Below are 21,224 nucleotides of genomic sequence, written 5' to 3' on the forward strand. Positions count from 1 at the left end.
ATATGATGCGATTGAAGATACCATGGCTTGGGTCAGGCGCACCTTAGTCTTCAAGGTGACATATTTGTTCTTCAACACTTTGAAGAGGTCCTTTGCAGCAGATTTACCCAATGCAACGCGTCTTTTGATTTCTTGATTGCTGCTTCTATGGCTGTTGATTGTGGATCCAAGTCAAATGAAATCCTTGACAACTTCAATCTTTTCTCCATCTATCATGATGTTGCTCATTGGTCCAGTTGTGACGATTTTTGTTTTCTTTATGTTGAGGTGTAATCCATACTGAAGGCTGTGGTCTTTGATCTTCATTAGTAAGTGTTTCAAGTCCTCTTCACTTTCAGCAAGCAAGGTTGTGTCATCTGCATAATGCAGGTTGTTAATGAATCTTCCTCCAATCCTGATGCCCCTTTCTTCTTCATATAGTCCAGCTTCTCGTATTATTTGCTCAGCATACAGATTGAATAGGTATGGTGAAAGAATACAACCCTGACACACACCTTTCCTGACTTTAAACCAATCAGTATCCCCTTGTTCTGTCTGAACAACTGCCTCTTGATCTGTGTACAGGTTCCTCACGAGCACAATTAAGTGTTCTGGAATTCCCATACTTCGCAATGTTATCCACAGTTTGTTGTGGTTCCTTTGCATAGTCAGTAAAACACAGGTAAACATCCTTCTGATAGTCTCTGCTTTCAGCCAGGATCCATCTGACATCAGCAATGACATCCCTGGTTCCACGTCCTCTTCTGAAATCAGCCTGAATTTCTGGCAGTTCCCTGTCAATATATTGCTGCAGCCGTTTTTGAATGATCTTCAGCAAAATTTTGCTTACAGGTGATATTAATGATATTTTTCTCTAATTTCCACATTTGGTTGGATCACCTTTCTTGGGAAAAGGCATAAATATGGATCTCTTCCAGTCAGTTGGCCAGGACGCTGTCTTCCATATTTCTTGGCACAGATGAGTGAGCACCTCCAGCACTGCATCTGATTGTTGAAGCATCTCAGTTGATATTCCATCAATTCCTGGAGCCTTATTTTTCGCCAATGCGTTCAGAGCAGCTTGGACTCCCTCCTTCAGTACCATCGGTTCCTGATCATATGCCACCTCTTGAAATGGTTGAACATCGGCTAATTCTTTTTGGTATAATAACTCTGTGTATTCCTTCCATCTTCTTTCGATGCTTCCTGCGTTGTTTAATATTTTTCCCATAGAATCCTTCATTATTGCAACTCAAGGCTTGAATTTTTTCTTCAGTTCTTTCAGCTTGAGAAACGCTGAGCGTGTTCTTCCCTTTTGGTTTTCCATCTCCAGCTTTATTAAATATTCATCTTTATTGAATATTGCAAAATTATTATCCAAAATTGTCATTATTTTTTTCTTTACTTTTCCAGTAGTAATGAACACTTGGCTTTATCAGATCTCAAAGTCTTTGCCAATCTGTTTTTGCCGTAGTGACCCTATGTACAACAGAATGAAACATTGCCTGGTCCTGTGCCATCCTCGCAATTGCTGCTATGTTTGAGCCCACTGTTGCAGCCACTCTGTCGAGGGTCTTCCTCTTGTTCGCTGACCTTCTACTTCACTAAGCATGATATCCTTCTCCAGGGACTGGTCCCTCCTGATCACACATCCAAAGTATATGAGGTGAAGTCTCGCCATCCTCACTTCTACGGAGCTTTCTGGGTATACTTCTTCTAAGACAAATTTGTTTGTTCTTCTGGCAGTCCATGGTATATTCAATATTCAATATTCTTCGCCAACACCATAATTCAAAGGCATCATTCTTTAGTCTTCCTTATTCATTAACCAGCTTTCACATGCATATGAGGCAAATGAAAATACCATGGCTTGGGTCAGGTGCACCTTGGTCCTCAATGTGACATCTTTGCTTTTTAACACTTCAAAGAGTTCTTTTATTGTTATTGATGGTGAGCTATTTATTTTGTGATTTACACAGATAAACAGATTCTTCCCAAGCAATCAGAATGTAGACTTATGTTAATGAGGTAATTATAAAAATTTGAATGTTACTTAAGCTGAGTCCAGTTAGTGATTCAGTTTACCACAAACGAATGTATTTACTGTGTACTAAGTGCTGCAGAGGCTACTAACCAAAACGTCAGCATTTCAAATCCACCAGGTGTTCCTTGGAAACTCCATAGGGCAGTTCTACTCTGTCCCATAGAATTCACTATGGGTTGCAGTCGACTCCACGGCAGTAGGTTTGGTTTGGGTTAAGTGCTGCAGAAGAAACCCTGGCGGTGCGGTGGTTAAGCACTTGGCTCCAAACTGAAAGGTCAGCTCTTCAAACCCACCAGCCACTCTGTGTAGAAAGATGTGGCAGTGGGCTTCTGTAAAGATTACAACCTTGGAAATCCTATGGAGCAGTTCTACTCTGTACTATAGGGTCACTATGAGTAGGAATCCACTCACGGCAATGGGTTTGGGGTTTAAGTGCTGCAGGGAAGACAGATTAAGAGGCCAAATCCTAGTCCATTTTCCTCTATCATAAGGAAAACTAAGAGGTCTCAATAATTCACTTGTGGCTTATGCAGCTTCCAGCATTCCCTTAATACGGGAAATAGTTACTATGTGAAATTGAGACTAAAGGTTTTAAGGTAGTAGTCGTGAGCCCCTAGGGCCCAGTAGGGGATACTCTAACACCTCATACATGAACTCTAGTTCTGAGCCTCAAATCTGTTTTCTTTTTCCTCCTTTGTATTTTCACCCCAGACTCTCATCTGTTCCTCTCGGCCTTGCATAGTTCTCAGTATAGTCAAACATCCTACTTTAAAAATAACCGTTTAAGTGTTGTCGTTCTCTTACCCCCAAATCTTAACTTTGTCTCAAATGCCATGATCTCAGTATACTGTTAATGGGTATTTAGTTGCCAACCAAGCTAGTGGTCCACAGTTCATAGCAGATCTGGGATCAAGGCGACCCAGCTAATCCAGCTGAAGTCTCAGGCCAAATTCATGGTGTGATCCCAGGGTTATTTCAGGACGTGCCCCTTACCTCCCAGAAAAACTCAGCCCAAACTCAGGCCCAGAGCCCCACGACCTTCCTAATCAGGGGGCTAACGTTTCAATGTTCTGTGGATCTTGGCACGGATCACTCCTTCTCCAGGAGGATCCCTGCGCTTTTCAGACTAGCAGCGCAAAGGGTAGAGCGCTTGGTAACGGGAGGGTAACCGAGCGAAAAGACTGCAGCCCATTGTGCTGGGGGTTAGAAACTCAGTCTCTTCCCCTGACGCAAGCGGAGGCCCCGCCCCTCGCGTGACGCCAGCGTCAGGCCAGTCCCGGCATGCTGTGCGGTGTCCGGCGGTCAAGCGCAGCCAAAAGGAATTTTCCCCGTGTGCTACCTCGGCTCAGTTCAGTTGCTGTCCAGAGCCGGGTCGGCGAGTGTGTCGGCTCCAGCTGTTCTCTTACAGCTAATCCGCCAGTCTGAGCGCCCCCAGCCCTCCCTCGAGGGCGCCCCGGGACGGAAGGATCCACCAGCCTGTCGGCGCCCGCCGTTCTCGTGGTCGCCGTCGCCGTCGTCGTTGTAGTAGTCTCCGCCGTCGCCTGGGCCATGGCCAATTACATCCACGTCCCACCCGGCTCCCCGGAGGTGCCCAAGCTGAATGTCACGGTTCAGGATCAGGAGGAGCAGCGCTGTCGGGAGGGGGCCTTGAGCCTCCTGGAGCACCTGCGACCGCACTGGGACCCCCAGGAGGTGACCCTGCAGGTAACGCCCACGCATCAGCCCTGGGTTTCTCACCACAATCCCTCCTAATTCCCGATGACCGGGGAATACCTACGGGGACGTCTCATTCCTCAGCCTTTTGGAAAGTGACCCAGTGTTTAATCCGTCACACTTGGGAAGGTCACTCCCCCTTCCTTCACAGTTCTATTGATGTCCTGAGGGCAAATTTTCTCTTTCTAGAAGCGGCTACGTAAGTGACGCAACCATCTCCACACCGGGAAGATTCCTGTTGACCAATCTAACTGCAAAATGAACCCGTTTTTACTCCCCTTGAAGGGGTCTTCGCTAATAGGCCCAAGCAACCTTCTCCCCTCTTTTCACGAATAATGTAGTAATTAATCCCCTGTAATCTTTTCCTTTCCCTCCCCTCCCCCTTTGCTTTGCTCCCATTGATGCCTCACCCTGCATTTTATTTTCTCAAATCCTTCGATTGGCGAGAGTACTGCATTCCAAAGTAATAACCATGGCCATGCATTGCTAGATGGGGTTCTTAGGTAGCACTACACACGCTATGTTATTTAAATCGACATTTCAGAATTTTTTCATTAGTAAAATTAACAATACCTGGTGTTAGAATGAACAGTGGCTTCTGTGAATAGTCCCTTTCTTGAGCCACTGTATTTATTCATAGAGAGTCAAAAAACCGGGAGGGGAAAAAAATCACCAAGAACCTAGGAGTTTTCTAATAAATTTGAGAGTTATGATTTACTATGCATGAAATTTATTTTAAATACCAATTCATTTTTAGCTTTCGAAGTTCAAGAAGTTTTCTCCTTTTCTCTTGCCAACAAACATGGAAAATAATTTTAAAGGCTGAGATATTTGGGGTTTATTTCAAATCTGAACAATAATGTAAGAACATTTACTTAAAGTAGACAAATCATTGGCCCTGTTTTGTTAATTATTCAGTAATGGTTGTTGCCTCAACAGTTAACTTACATTCTTTGCTAAACTAGCCACCTAGGGCCCAGAATAGTTGCTGACACTTGGGGTTTCAGGGTGTTAGTTTCAGTTTTTATTGCCAGGAAGAGTTTTCAACAAATTAAAAGGACTCATGTTTTGGAAAAAAATTTGTTGAGAAAAAATTTCAAAATTTTGAGGGAGTGTTTTTCAACTAAGTACCTATGATAGTAATCCAAAATGTTTCCCACGTGTAATAAAAAGAATTAATATGACATATATCTTTTAATTAAAAGATTGAGACTCAGTATCTCCTTAGTTTATTATTTATTAAATTATTTGATCATTTATTATACTTTTTAAAATTTATTGAAATGATTTATATTCAGTCATACAGATATTATTAAAGGTGGTGTTACTTTCTGGTAAACTTCATTACTGGAAAACCATGTTACTTTTTAAGCAGTCTTTAAAGTGCGACAGCCTTGAAGACTATAATTTTTATTGATGTATTTGCCCGCAGAGCAGTAATAATAGCAATAATACTGTGTGGCAGGCTGTGGGTTAGGTACTCTTTTTTATCATTTAATCCCCCGAACAACCATATTAGGTAGGAATTATCCCCCTTTTAGGTGAAACTCAGGTAGAAAAGGACAAAATGTAGCAATATCAAATTCTTTCTGATTGTTGGGAAGTAACTACTTGTGTTTGAATCTTGGCTTCTGTCTATCTGGCAGTTTTTGACTTTATGACCTTTGAATCATAATTCAAATTTCTGATGTATTTATTTGTAAGTGAAGATAAATACTACCATTTATTTTGCTCTTTGGGGGCAGTTCTTATCTGCCCTGGGGTCACAGCAATGAGCTCAAGGGCAACTGGATTTGTTTTTGTTTTTTTTGGTATTTTGCCCTAAAAGGGGGATTACTAGTTAGAAATGTGTTCTCTTCAAGTGTAAGCAAAGCTTTTGATAGAAGCTGGGACATCTGCTAAACTCAATTGATTTGTCTCTCCATTCAGTAGATCTGACTTCTCACATTCTAAGTCATCACAAACTCTTATGACACTTGAGAATTTACCTAGTAAATCTCAACGGAATTTTTCTTTCTTGTACTTTAGATGAAGGTTTACAGAACAAACTAGTTTCTCTTTAATTTTTCTTTAGAGTCTTTTTATTGAACAAGGTAAAAATCATGCCTCAGATTTCAGAAGGGGAGGTATGTAATGTAGTCAACAGATTATAGCATACATAATTTTAAAATAGTTGGATAACAGTAATATAGCCCATTTTTTCCCTCACAGTTTTTTTTCCCTAAAATATTTGTGATTTAAAATATGTTTAAACATGTCTCAGAAACTTACTATAGTAGTACTTGCTTTACCAGGAGAGAACTCCTGCAAACTGAACTATCTAGAGCATGTCAGAAAATCCAGAAGTGAGCAAAAAAGACTTCTGTGCAGTCAAAATGATGGCATGTCTAATCTTTGCTCAAAACTTAACAGGTACATGGAAGAATATAACTCATTTTACCCAGATTTTTAATAAGTTTAATTTGGTTTTGCTATCCTTACAAGATTAGAAGAGTGACGCATAAAGGAGGTGGTGAGCTTCTTGGAGTTTATCCAGGTCCCCTCGATTCAGCTCTGACTCCTGGTGACCCCATGTGTGTCAGAGTAGACCTGTGCGCCGTAGAATTTTCAGTGGCTGATTTTTCAGAAATAGATCTCTAGATCTTTTTTTCCCAGGCACTCCTGGGTGGACTCAAACCTTTAACCTTTTGATAAGCAGTGTGTTACAGTTTGCATCACCTAGGGACACCAACAGACAGAATTGTAAACTCCTAAAAGTCACTAATTCTGACATGTATTTCTTTGTATTAGGCATGATGCTAATTTTTAACAGCTTCTTTGTAAGGTAACTCTAGCACAAGGACTACATGGAAGAATGTAAGAGGGAAGGCTTCGTACAGGAGGAGCACTGATGTTTGAAGGAAAGATAAATTGGTCAGACAGAAAGGGGGAGATATTTCGGGGAAAAGAAAACTTTCATAAAGGCATAGAAACTAGTCTATGAGTATTTTTGGTGGAAGAAAGTGGGAGTGATTTTGGGGGAGAGGGATTAAATATGAAGATTTTATATATTGTTAAGGAATTGGCATTTTATTATCTAGGGCATAATGGGAAGTCACTGAAGGCTTTTAAGCAGGTGAGTTATATCATGTGTTTTTTAAAGAAGTGACGGGCTGCAATGTGGAGAATGCGTTGGTTGAGGTAAGTGTTTGGAATTTAGGGAATAAGCGATTATTTAGGATAACGGTTTTGAAACTGGTTGTCACCATCTACTGATATGATGCTAAATCAGTATAGTGGGTTGAGACTTAAAAGAAAAACAAAAACAAAAAAAAACAAACCTGTTACTGTTGAGTCGATTCCAACTCATAGCGACCTTATAGGACAGAGTAGAACTGCCCCATTGAGTTTCCAGGGAGTGGGTGGTGAATTCGAACTGCTGATCTTTTGGTTAGTAGCCGAGCTCTCAACCATTGCACCACCAGGGCTTCTGGTTGAGACTAGTATAGTTTTAAAAGATGAGTTAAAATAGGATAGATTAGAGGGCCTTGCAAATAGTAAGGTAAGTATTGTTTTGTGAAGCTTGATTTAGTTTTATATAAACGAAGTAGATACTAAATCGACTGATAAATATATTTCTGTGGATTGCATTAAAGTTTGAGGAAGACTTAACCTAGGAGAGAAGACTATGTTAGTCCAGACAAGAGGTACAGTGGCCTTGGAGGTGGAAATAAGGGATGGATTTGACATTTCAGAAAATAAAGCTGCAGGACTGGTTAATTGCTTGCAGGTGAGGGAAGAGGGAAGCTTTTAAATTTTTTGGTGAGTGACAAAGATAGGGAAGTAATACAGATCTGTCTTTAAGGAACCGGAGGTTGTATTCCTCTTGATTTTGTTTGTCTTATGATGAGTTATTTTACTCTTTGATATATCAGATAGGCTGTAAGTAGATGCATTTTTAGCATCCTTTTAAAAACTGAGATAGAAACACACAGAAAAATGTATAAAAGATGAATTGTTATAAACAAATACCTGTGTAACCCCCACTCAGGTAAAGAGATAAAATATTACCAGCAACCCAGACCATCTCCATTTTCCTTCCTGGTTCTAACCCTCCCCCTAGTGGTAATCACAGTTTTTTTTTTTTTTAAGTTAAAAAACAAAACTTGAAATACTCATTTTTTTGCATAGTAAATTCTCTGAGAAAATAGTACAGGTAGTCTCTGACTTACAGTGGGGCTACATTTTGGTGACTCTGTCATAAGCAAATTCTGACAGGTCGAATACCTTGTTTTTAGTTTTCATTATTATTGCCTTTTATTATCGGTATCTTTGTAAATCCAATCTTTATTTGGGGGGTGGAAACATCACATGAAAACTAAGATATATTTTAACATTGTATGTAGTACATGTTACTAACAATGAGATGTACAAAAAAAAAAGATGGTCATAAGTGTGGTTTGCTGTAACTTGAATACGTCCTAAGTCAAGGAACTGCCTGTAGTGTAAAGAATGAGGCATGGACTTCCGTGTATACTGACATGGAAGGATATCTAAGATATATTAAACAGCTGAATATAGGACAATTTACGTTTGTATACAAAGAAACAGAATCCCTGGGTGGTGCAAAGGATTAACTCAGCTGCTAATCGAAAAGTTGGAAGTTTGAGTCCGTACAGATGTGCTTTGGAAGAAAGATCTGGAGATCTATTTCCAAAAAATCAGCATTGAAAACCCTAAGGAGCACTGTTTTATTCTGACACACGAGTTCACCATGAGTTGGAATCTACTCGACAGCATCTGTTTGTTTTTTTTTTTTTAAATGACTGCAACTATGTCAGTTATGTATGGGAGAAGCAAAAGGTAATAAAAATGAAAAGTTTTTTTTCCTTTTTTTTATTGTGTTTTAAGCAAAAGTTTACAATTCAAGTCAGTTTCTCATACAAAAACTTAAACACACATTGTTCTATGACCCTAGTTGCTCTCCCTGCAGTGTGACAGCACACTGCTCCTCTCCACCTTGTATTCCCCATGTCCATCCAATCCACTCCTTTCCCCCTGTGCGTTCTCATCTTGCCTCCAGACAGGAGCTGCCCACATAGTCTTATGTGTCTGCTTGACCTAAGAAGTACACTCCTCACCAGTAGTATTTTGTCTTATAGTCCAGTCTAATCTTTGTCTGAAGAGAGTTGGCTTTGGGAATGGTTTTAGTTTTGGGCTAACAGAGAGTCCGGGGGCCATGACCTCTTGGGTCCCTCAGTCTCAGTCAGATCATTAAGTCTGGTCTTTTTACGAGAATTTGAGTTCTGCATCCCACTGCTCTCCTGCTCCATCAGGGATTCTCTGTTGTGTTCCCTGTGAGGGCAGTTGGTGGTGGTAGTCAGACACCTTCTAGTTCTTCTGGTCTCAGGCCAGTGGAATCTCTGGCTTACATGGCCCTTTCTTTTTCTTGGGCTAATATTTTCCTTGTATCTTTGGTGTTCTTGATTCTCCTTTGCTCCAGGTGGGTTGAGACCGATTGATGCATCTTAGATGGCTGCTTTCTAGCTTTAAAGACCTCAGATGCCGCTCACCAAAGTGGGATGTGGAACACTTTCTTAATACACTTTGTTATGCTAGTTGACCTAGATGTCCCCCGAAAAATGGTCCCCAGACCCCCGCCCCTGCTGCTGTGTCCCTGGAAGTGTTTGGTTGTATTCAGGAAACTTCTTAGCTTTTGGATTATTCTGGTTGTGCTGACTTCCCCTGTATTGTGTGTTGTCCTTCCCTTCACCTAAAATAATTCTTTTCTACTATCTAATTAATGAATACCCCTCCCCCCTCCCCATCCTCATATCTATCAAAGAATGTTTTCTTCTGTGTTTAAACCTTTTCTTGAGTTCTTAAAATTGTGGTCTGATACAGTGTTTGTCTTTTCACGACTGACAGATTTCACTGAGCATAATGCCTTCCAGATGCTTCCATGTTATGAGATGTTTCACGGATTCATCGTTGTTCTCTATTGTTGTGTAGTATTCCATTGTGTGAATATACCATGATTTGTTAATCCATTCATCCATTGATGGGCACCTTGGTTGTTTCCATCTTTTTGCTGTTGTAAGTAGTGCTGCAGTGAACATAGGTGTGCATATATCTATTTATATGAAGGCTCTTATTTCTCTAGGATGTATTCCAAGGAGTGGGGATTGCTGGCTTGTATGGGAGTTCTATTTCCAGCTTTTTAAGGAAGTGCCAAATCGATTTCCAAAGTGGTTGTACCATTTTACATTCCCACTAGCAGTGTATAAGTGTTCAGCCTCTTCACAACCTCTCCAACATTTATAATTTTGTGTTTTTTGGATTAATGCCAGCCCTGTTGGGGTGAGATGGTATCTCCTTGTAGTTTTGATTTGCATTTCTCTAATGGCTAATGATCGTGAGCATTTCCTCATGTATCTGTTAGCCATCTGAATGTCGTCTTTGGTAAAGTGCCTGTTCGTATCCTTAGCCCATTTTTTAATTGGGTTATTTGTCCTTTTGTTGTTAAGGTTTTGCAGTATCTTCTAGATTTTAGAGATTAGATGCTGATCGGATTTGTCGTAGCCAAAAATTTTTTCCCTGTCAGAAAAGTTGTTTTTCTTTAATGGATAACAGGAAATGGAATTTTCCCAGTTTTAATAATGTGATAAATAATAAAATTAACTTATTTCATGTTCATGTAGTCTTTTGTAAAAGGACCTTAATGCGTTTAACATACAGGGCCCGATTTATGATGTAATTGAGTTACAGTGCACCCAATGAATCGCACTTATGACTGTTTTTTTTTTTTTTTTTTTTGGAGGGGGTAGATCTTATCGTTGGTAAGTAATATGTACTACATACAATGCTACAGCATGTAATTTGCTGATGTTATCATTCTCAGATGTTCACTTGCAGATGTTCAAAGATTGGATTTATAAAGATAGTGGTAATAAATGAAAACTTTAAAAAAGAAAAAAGGTATTCAGCTTACTTCAGAACTGCCTTACGATGGAGTCTTTGGAATGGAACCCTGTCATAAGTAGGGAACTACCTGTATTTCTATTCTGTTCGTTCTGTTTCCATTAATCTAGCTTCCCTGCCTCTCCTTACCTTCTCATCTTTGCTGTAGGGTTGATGTTGTTGACTGTTTGGTCTCACATGGTTGATTATTTAGGGGAGTACAGTACTCACAGGTGATATTGTTTATTTATAAGCCAGCCTGTTATTTGGATGAAAAGTGACCTCTGGGAATGGCTTCAGTCATTTTTTTTTTTTAATAACATTGGAGTTGTTTCTATTTTTTGGCTATGAAAAACAGTGTTGCAGTGATCAGCTTTTGTACATATATTTTGGACAACTTTCTAAGTATATCCAGAGAGTAAATTCCTGTTAGTGGAATTAAAAGGTCAAAAACTGTGTTTGTGCATTTAGTGCTGTTGTTGTTAGTTGCCTTGGCATCAGCCTTGACTCATGGCAACCTTATGTATAACAGAATGAAACATGGCTTAGTCCTGTGCGAGATTCATGGTCTTTGATATGTTTGAGCTCATTTTTGTGGCTGTTGCATATTTAATAGATCTGCTAAATTGTCATGAAAGTTGTACTAATTTCTATTTAAAAAAAAAAGTTGAGTATCTTTTTTTCTTATACCTTGTCCAACTCGATATCACATCTTAAAAATTTTGTTATTTGGGTATATGAAAATAGTACTTTGCTTTTACATTATTTTTAATTTTGTTATTTTATGTTACAGTGATAGCCAGTAGATTCTTCCGTAAAACAGTTAACTGATATGTGTTACATTTCCCATGTCTAGGTCTGATAACCTTCATTTTAATGAATCATTATAACTTGTCTTTGCCATTTTATTATCCTGAGGAAGCTTGTTCACTTGAACTCAGGAGTTCATCAGGGTCATCGTGGACCATAAACGCATGTCAAAAGTGTTTTCTGCCACTTGGTATCTTAATCATTTAAGGACTAAAGTGCTTTTATAGTAGTTAAGTAGCATTTAATATTTTTGTCATTTGTATTTTGGCACCAATTTTTTGTTTTTTCTAGTTGCAGAACAGTGTCACATTGAAAGGACGTATTGGGTTATGTTTCAGGGATCTTAACGTGACTCAAGTTCATTGATATCACTGCAGCTTCTAACATGTCATTGTTACCTCTTTTTGCCCAGGAGATATTCTATATTGCTTCAAATAACAACCTGTGTAGGTTTGGCAATTCTGTAGGTTCTCCTTTGGCATTGTCAATTAATCCTGGCCAAAAGGTGAATTTGCATGTCTTCTTTTTTTTTCAGTACTAACTAGTGGAAGCTTTCTCATCTCATCTCATTAACTGTCTCAATAATACGTTCTGGTGAAGGAGACAATCACCTTACATAACATCTGTTTCAGTCCTTTAATTTGCATCCAAATTTTCCCTATCAACAGTAGATCCCAAACCTCCCAATTTAAATGTTGCTCCTTTTACAGTTTCACATGAATCATAGTGCATTGATTAGGCTATGGTGCCAAGTAGATTCAAAAAGGTTTCTTCTCCAGCTGTACTCCGTTTTACCCACTGTGTTCATATGGCCTTGGTCCCCAGCAACTAGGGGTTGGGCCAATATCCTGGCCTCACAGTCAGTTTTCGTCTGTTGTTTGAGCATCCCACCCCTTTCCCCAATTAGGTGGCAGACTCTTCAATGCCATCTTTGCCTTCTAGCTTTCTATAATTTCGAAGCTCGAGTAAATAAAGCAAATTTATTTGGATTCAAATTGCCAACCTTTCAGTTAGTACTCTAGTGTAGGCCTTTTGCATTAAGTGATAATTCGTGTCTTTTTTTTTTCTTGATAGCTTTTGCCAAGAAGTTACCAGCTTTATTGATTTTTAAAAAGAACGATTTTTGACTGTTGATTTTTTTCTATTTCATTGATATTTGCTCTTTATTACTTCCTTCCTAATCCCTTTTTTCCCTTTAAGATTAATTAATTGGCTGTTCTTTTTGTAGTTTTTTTGAGCTGGAAGCTTAGATCATTAATTTTCTTCCTTTCTTATTTTTAACAAATACATTTAAGGAATTTACATGTTTCTGCAGGCACTGCTATAACTGTCTTCCACAAGTTTTGGTATGCCTTTATTATCATTTAGTTAAAAATGTTTTCTAATTACTGTTGTGGTTTTTCTTCATCCCACAGATTTAGATGGGCATTGCTTCATTTACAGAGAATTGGGGTTTTAAATTTGTATTTGTTGTGTGTATGTTATTGATGTTTAGCTCATATCTCTTGTAGTTTGAGAAAATACTCTGAAGATTTTAATCCTTTGCTATTTATTGAGGCTTGCTTTATAATCAAACCTATAGTCAATTTTGTTATTGTTTCATGTAGACTTGGGATATATATTCTGTTGTTGGATATGGTATGCTGTATATGTCAATTCAGATTTTTAATTCTATTGTTAGATCTTTTGCATACTTAATGATTTTTTCCCTGCTTTTAAAAAATGAGCCCTTGAGAGATGTGTTCACATTTCTCACAATTATTGTCAGATTTGTTTAATTCTGTCAGTTTTTGCTATACATATTTTGAAAGTGTTATTGGATGTGTATAAATTAGGAATTGTTGTATCTTCTTTGTAGATCAGTCCCTTTATCATTATAAAGTGTCCCTGTTTATCTCTAGGGTTATTTCATTAAGGTCTGTTTTGTCTGATGTTGTATAGCTATATCACTCTTCTTTTGTGTCTTTTTTAAGCAGCATATAGTTTTTTTTTTAAATACTATAAGTATTTTGATTTTATTATTTAGTTCATTTACATTTAATGTAATTGCTTGTGTGGTTGTTTTTTATTTCTGCCATATTACTATTTTTTTGTATTTGACCCTAATGTTTTATATTACTGTTTTTCTGCTTTATTTATTGAGCCTTATTTTGATAGTCTCAGGGAAACTCATAGTTTAATATGGAGTGACATATTATTACAAAATGTTACAATGCATTTCAGTAAAGACTATGTATACGGCACTAACGATCCCTGAGAAGTATTTATGCCTTCTCTTAGTCTAAGAAAAAAAAAAAATTTTTTTTTTTCCTTAGTTTAGGGACTGTCTCCTAGAAGACAGATAACCCCTGCATTAGAATTTTAAAGCAAGTTAGAGGTTAGTAAAATGAGGAAAGGAAGAGTTTGTCAGGCAGAGTAAATACTACTAGGAGGTTGGACTTTATCCTCTAAGCAATGTGGAGCCATTGATTTTCAAGCATCATGATCATACTTATGTTTAGATAGAGCCTTCTGTTGGCAGCGTGGAGAGTGAGTTTTTTGGAGGGAGGATTGACTAGACTGGCAATCAGAGAGACCAGTGAGGCTATTAAAAAAAAAATCAAACCAGTTGCCATCTAGTTGACTCCAACTCATGGTGACATCAGTGTGTTGCAGAGCAGGATTGTGCTCCAGATGGTTTTCAAGACTGTTTAGCTGTTTCTCTCCTTTTGGAAGCAGATCACTAGGTCTTTCTTTTGAGGCCCTCTGGTAGGTCTGAACCATTAACTATTTAGTTAGCAGTTGAGTGCTTAACTGTACCACCTGAGGCTACTACAATATAGATAGTCCCGATTTACGGCATATTCCGGTTACTACTAACCACACTTAGTGACCGTCTTCTTTTTGTTGTTGTTGTTGTTATATTTTATCATTAGCTACATGTACTACATGCAGTGTTGCAGCGTGAATTTGCTTTGCTGATGTTATCGTTCTCAGATGTCACTCTCAGATGTGTGTATGTAATGTTTTTAACCCTCAAAGACAAAGATTGAATTTATAGAGATACTGATGATAACCTGTTGCTGTCAAATCGGTTCCGACTCATAGTGACCGTATAGGACAGAGTTGAACTGCCCCATAGGGTTTCCAGGGAGCAGCTGGTGGATTTGAACTGCCAACCTTTTGTTAGCAGCCATAGCTCTTAACCACTGTGCCATCAGGGCTCCACTGAGAATAAAAGGCAATAATAATGAAAACTAAAAAAAAAAAAAAAAAAGTATTCAGCTTATGTTAGAACTGATTTACGATGGAGTAGTCAGAATGGAACCTGTCATAAATTGGGGACTACCAGAACTACAAGTACAGGTATTGACAGGGTCCTGCATTAGAGTGGTGGCAATGAGAATAAAATTTAAGAATTCCTTAAGAAGTAAACTTTTCAGGTGTGTGGATGGATGGAGAAGGAGGAGACAAGGATGACTTTCTGATAATTGACAGTGGATGAGAGAATTGGTACCACTGGATGATTTATCTCTGATTTTGAGCAGTTTCATAATGATGTGCCTTGGTGTAGTTTTCTTTGTTTCTTGTATTTATGTCTTGTTGAGCTTCTTGGATCTGTAGGTTTGTAAATTTTCATCAAATTTAGAAAAATTTTGGCCATCATTTCCTCTTTATCTCCTCCTTAGGGGCCTCTAATAATCTGAATATTATATCATTTGAAAATGTCTCAGCTCACTGATGTTCTTTTCTCTCCTTTTTTTAACTCTTTTTTTCTCTCTGTTTCATTATATAGTTTCTATTGCTGTCTTCAAGTTCACTGATTTTATTTTTATTTTTGGCAATATTTAATCTGCTGTTAATCTAATCTAGATATCTTGAGAAGTTTAATTTGGTCCTTTTAAAAAATATATTCCATATCTCTACTTAACTCTTTGAATATACAGAATATGGTTTTAATGTCTTTGTCTGCTAAGTCTAACATCTGTGCTAGCTCTGTGTTGATCTCAGTTAATTGATTTTTCTCCTTGTTATGGGTTGTATTTTCCTACTTTGTTGCGTGCCTGGTAATTTTTAATAGAATGCCAGACATTGTAAATTTTACCCTGTTAGGCATTGGATTTTTTTTTTTAATTTATTTATTGTGCTTTAAATGAAAGTTTACAAATCAAGTCAGTCTCTCATACGAAAAGTTATATACCCCTTGCTATGTACTTCTAGCTGCTCTCCTCCTAATGAGGCAGCACGTTCCTCCTCTCCACCCTGTATTCAACTAGCTCCTGTCACCCTCTCCTTCTCATCTTGCCTCCAGACAGGAGTTGCCCATGTAGCCTCATGTGTCTACTTGAGCCAGGAAGTTCACTCATCACCAGTATCATTATCTTATAGTCCAGTCCAATTCCTGTCTGCAGAGTTGGCTTCAGGAATGGTTCCAATCTTGGGCTAACAAAGGGTCCAGGTACCATAACCTCCCAGGCCCCTCTAGTCTTCGTCAGACCATTAAGCCAGGCCTTTTTATGAGAATTTAAGATCTGCATCCCACTGTTCTCCTGCTCCATCAGGGATTCTCTGTTGTGTTCTCTGTCAGGGCAGTGTTTGGTGGTAGCTGGGCACTGTCTAGTTCTTCTGGTCTCATGCTGATGGAGCTGTTGCTGAGGTCCCCTTCCTTGGTTGAACCCAACTGGATTCGTCCTGCCCATTAAGACCATCGAGGCAGCCTAGAATCACACAAGCAAATTTATTTTGCTAGCAGCTAGCAAGAGGAGACAGGGCTAGAACCTGCAGAGAGATTGTCTGTCTGATTTGCATAAGAGCCAAGTATTTAAGGGTTTCAACAAGGAGGGGTCCTGATGTTTATTCATGAGGTTCTTGAGGGGGGAAGGGCGGAGATCTCGGAGAAGGGGTTGGCTTATGTAAATACAGGTGTGCGCGCAGGGCTTCTTCAAGATGGACATCCTTTGGTTCCCCTTGATGAAACTTATTATGGGATGTGATGCTGGTGCCCCCGTTCCCTTTGCCACATCATCCCCTTTGGTGGGCATGGGAAGATCAAACAGTGGTCGCTCTTCCTTCTTTTACACACACTCTGCACCTGTGGAGTCCTGCAAGATCTACATTAACAGTTTATTTGCAACATCTTAGAACATTTCAATTTGTTCCACCCCACAGCCAGAACATTTTTCCCCACAGGGCCTGTGTGTGTTCTGTTCTAATCTCTAGGAGGTGGGTTATAGTAGTACCAGTACCAATAGGGCAGGTTGTTTATTCCACTCTCTGTCCTGCTTGACTTTTTCCTGGCCTTTGTGTTTTTGTGCTGGTGAGGTGGAGGAGTGGTGGTGGTAAGGGCCAGCTGGCTCTGCTCTAGTCTAGTCCTGTCTCACTGTCTCAGAGTCTCTGGTGTATGTGGCTTTTTCTGTCTCTTGGGCTCATCTTTACCATATGTCTTTGGTGTTCTTCATTCTCCATTGCTCCAGGTGGGTTGAAACCAATTGATGCATCTTAGATGGCCAGTTGCTAGCGTTTAAAACCCCAGATGCCTCTCACCAAAGTGGGATGTAGAACGTTTTTTTAATATATTTTGTTAAGGCATTGGATATTTTTTTGTAGTCCTGTGAATATTTTTGAGTTTTGTTCTGGAATGCTGTTAGGTACTTGTAAATAGCTTGAATCTTTTGGGCCTTGTGTTTAACATTTGTGAGGCAGGGCCAGTGCAGCATTTATTCTAGGGCTAATTATTATTCATGACTGACGCAAGACCATTCAGAGTACTCTACTGATTAACCCATGAATCATGAAGTTTTCCATCTGGGTGGTAGAACAGTCACCATTCCTAGCCCATCGTGAGTGTCAGGCACTCTTTCCTCTTATGCTTTTGAATGGTCCTTTCATTAGCTTGGGGTAGTTTCCTTATATGATGAGCCAGTCAGTACTCTGCTTATTACCCAGTGGGATTATTACTCAGAACTTCTCTCATTTTCCCTCTACTTCAGTACTCAGTGCTGCAGACTCTAATTGTCTTAGTCTTCTTGGACTGTGTCTCATTTGTTCAACTTGAGGAGCCCACCTGGCTCTGAGTTCTGCTTCTCTCTCTGCACTAGGGTCTAGGAATTCTTGCAGGGTGTTAAGCTGGGACAATTGTAGGGCTCAATTCATTTGTTTCCCATCTCTCTAGGGGTACTGTTTTTTGTCATCTGATTTTCGCTTTCATGAAAATTATTTTTTTTTGTATATTTTGTCTGTTTTTTGTTTTGAGTAGGAGGGTGACTCATGTCCCTTTTACTTCTTGGTCGGTTGTGAAAGTGGCCCATTAGATGATTTAGATCAGTGATTTTCAACATTTTCTCTAAGGTTGGAACCCTTTGCTCAAATAAAATCATGTGCTGAAGTCCAGTATGTAAAATAAATGAGAGCAAGATGCTCTCATTTGTATGTGTATGTGCATACCTTTGCGTATGAGGGATAGCAGAGTGTTGCCCACTTGACTTCCTATTCCCAATCCTTTAGGATTTCATAGAAACCACTAATACAGGAATTGCAAATAAGTATATTAAAAAGTAAGCAAATGAGAAATATTGGAGACAGAGTGAATAGTTAACACATGGATCAATGAAGGCATGATGTTAAAGGAATTGAAGGTGATGTGTTAAACATCAGCATTCTTTTTTGTTTAAATCTAGAATTAAAATTATAGACATGGTAGGCAAAATTGTACACAAAGGTTCTTTTATGATAAAAAGTATGTATCTTTTAATTAGTACTGAACTCATTATTTTTAAGTTATTTTTATTTCATTCCCTAAAATTAGATAATTGCTTTTCTTTCTTTCTTTTTTGGCAGCTCTTCACAGATGGAATCACAAATAAACTTATTGGCTGTTATGTGGGTAACACAATGGAGGATGTAGTCCTGGTGAGAATTTATGGCAATAAGACCGAGTTGTTAGTTGATCGAGATGAGGAGGTGAAGAGTTTTCGAGTGTTGCAGGCACATGGCTGTGCACCACAGCTCTACTGTACCTTCAATAACGGACTGTGCTATGAATTTATACAAGGAGAAGCATTGGATCCAAAGCATGTCTGCAACCCGGCCATTTTTAGGTACTTTTTTTTTCCAATAATTTTTCATTTTGGAAATGTTGCTTGCTCTTAGGAAATACTTTTCATGTGCTGTTAGTGCTAATAGTTATGTTTTTATGCTTTTGCTTATGTAGTGTCATCCTGAGATTTATAAGTATAATTTGTAGCATTCTAAAATTTTTTTTTAAATGGCTATTTTTAAAATTGCTTTTTCTTTCTTTGAACAACTATTTGGTTAACTTATAAACTTTCCTTCCTTCAGGTTTTTGGTTTTGTTTGTTTCAAATAGATCCCTTTTTATCTGAAATTGTCATTGTTGACTCTTTTGCAGAAGAAAGGACCCCAAGAGATTTTTGGATTAACCTGCTGCAGAGGGTTGCAGGGCGTCCCATGTTTTTTAAGTGGTGTTTGAACTGAGTTGTTGCACATTTCTTATTTCCAAGTGTTGTTTCTTAATTGCTCGTATTTCCAGAGTTCCTGTTTACTGAGATTCTTCTATTAATAATGCTAACACATCTTTGCTAGCCTTCAGCTTTTCATTATTAAGTTCAGTATGTTTTCTGTAAGAATAATGTCTTGAATATACTTGATCATTTTACATAGTTGCTGTATTTTAAAATTCTCTGTCTACACTTGAAAACTCTAGCAAATGGGCTTGATTTGAAAACATCAAGTTTATAGGTTAAACCAGCAGTTCTCAAACATTTTGGTCTTAGGACCATTTTACATCTCTTATTGAGGACCCCACGGAGCTTTCACCTTATGTGGAATATATTTATCAATAAAAAAAAAAAAAAACAATACTTACCATAAAACCAAACCAAACCAAACCCAGTGCTGTCGAGTTGATTCCGACTCATAGTGACCCTATAGGGCAGAGTAAAACTGCCCCATAGAGTTTCCAAGGAGCTCCTGGTGGATTCGAACTGCCGACCTTTTGATTAGCAGCTGTAGCACTTAACCACTACGCTACCAGGGTTTCCAATACTTAACCGTATAAGAAATTAAAACAATTTTAAGACAAAAGAAAATAACAAGCATATATTCTATTATCCATCATAGTGATGACATTATGAGATGTCATATAGCCTCTGGAAAGCTACAGTGTATGATCATGAGAGAATGAGAATGAAAAAGGCAAGTAATGTCTTACAAAAACAGTTTTAATCTTGCAAATTTCTTGAAAGGATCTAAGGTCTTCAGGGGTCCATGGATGTTCTTTCAGAATTGTTAACACATTGATTAAAAGCAGAATGAATCAGTATCAGTCATCTACCTATTTTAAACCTGTATCAAATAACATTTTTAAATATTTTGGCTTAGAAATCTAATTTGAACCCTAGTTTTCAACTGTTAGATACAGCTGTTAGAACACTAGTTTTTAGTTGTTAGATAAAGTCAGCTATAGTTTTTAGCTGTATGTATATATACACACACACACAAAACAAATATCTATATAATGGGATTATAAAATGAATAGCTGCATAAATTGGACCAAAGGAAAAGCTGAGATAGGAGTCAGATACAGAAATTCATCCTTTAAGTCTGCTAGAGAAAAAGACCACATGAGCTTTGGTAGTATCTAAAACCTGTTGCCATCAAGTCGAGTCTGACTCATAGCAACCCTGTAGGACAGAGTAGAGTTTCCAAGGCTGTAATCTTTATGAAAGCAGGCTGTCACATTATTGTCCTTTGGAGTGGTTGGGAGGTTCGAACCACCAACCTCTCAGTTAGCAGCTGAGCACTTTAACCACTGTGCCACCAGGGGTCCTCGTAGTAATTAAAATAGTCAGGAAAATATTAGTTTTAAGAGTCAGTGTCCAATAGATTTAAGAAAAAGTTACTTAAGAGAAATGCCATTTTTACTGGTCTAGTAGTCTTAACTGCCTTGTATAGCCCACACTTTCATACACTATACATTGATAATCCTAAACTGCCTTTAATATATTAAGATGCATGTCTTCCTACATCAACTCTAAATTTAGTCTTCACTGACACCAACTGCAAATGCAGTTATTCTTCTGACCCTAAATACCTGGAGTTAGGTCAGATTTCACAGGTTAAAGGGCATAGTCCTACAAATTGCCAAGTCTATGCAAGACTTTAGGTAATCAGCTGTAAGGTTAGGGTCTCTAGGACGCCTTCACTACAAGTTTGTGGGTTTTCACTACTAGCTCTAATTCGATAATTCAAAAGAATGGCTTACAGAACTCAGGAATGTGCCATACTCGGGATTATAATTTTATTATATTAAAAAGGATACTAGTCAGGACCAGCGTAAAGAAGAGACACATAGGTTGAGGTCTGGGAGTCATCCAAATGTGGAGTTTCTGTGGCCACAAGGATTCATAATCCTCCTGGTTTATTGATGTCTAGCACCAATTAGGAAGGTCACCTGAGCTTTAGTGCCCAGAATTTTTTAATTGGGGCTTTATTGAATCATTGCTTACTTGGTTAAATTCAATCCTGATTCCTCCCCCTTCTCTCCCCTGAGGTCGAGGTGACACTACGTTGTGGTTCTTTCTGGCATAGCCAGCCTCCATTCAATAGCCCATTCAACATTCACCTCATTAGCATAAACAAAGATACTCCATTTACTTGGGAAATCTCAAGGATTTGGAGGTTACTTTCCAAAAATCAAGGACAAAGACCAAATTTTTGGGTTAAAGTAATTATTCCGTATA

The 21,224-nt window shown here is 38.6% G+C and overlaps 1 protein-coding gene across 1 annotated transcript in view; it reads left to right on the forward strand.

The window, feature by feature from the left end:
* The first annotated feature begins 3,304 nt into the window (after window positions 1-3,304).
* The window catches only part of ETNK1 (ethanolamine kinase 1), a 58,780-nt gene continuing 40,860 nt past the window's right edge, over window positions 3,305-21,224 (forward strand). The window contains exons 1-2 of the mRNA XM_049882628.1: window positions 3,305-3,727; window positions 18,302-18,561. Of these exons, the coding sequence (XP_049738585.1) occupies window positions 3,572-3,727; window positions 18,302-18,561 (416 nt within the window). The 5' untranslated portion in view covers window positions 3,305-3,571. The remainder of the gene's footprint in view (window positions 3,728-18,301; window positions 18,562-21,224) is intronic.

Source organism: Elephas maximus, chromosome 4, assembly GCF_024166365.1.
Source record: "Elephas maximus indicus isolate mEleMax1 chromosome 4, mEleMax1 primary haplotype, whole genome shotgun sequence".
NCBI classification, from domain to species: Eukaryota; Metazoa; Chordata; class Mammalia; order Proboscidea; family Elephantidae; genus Elephas; species Elephas maximus.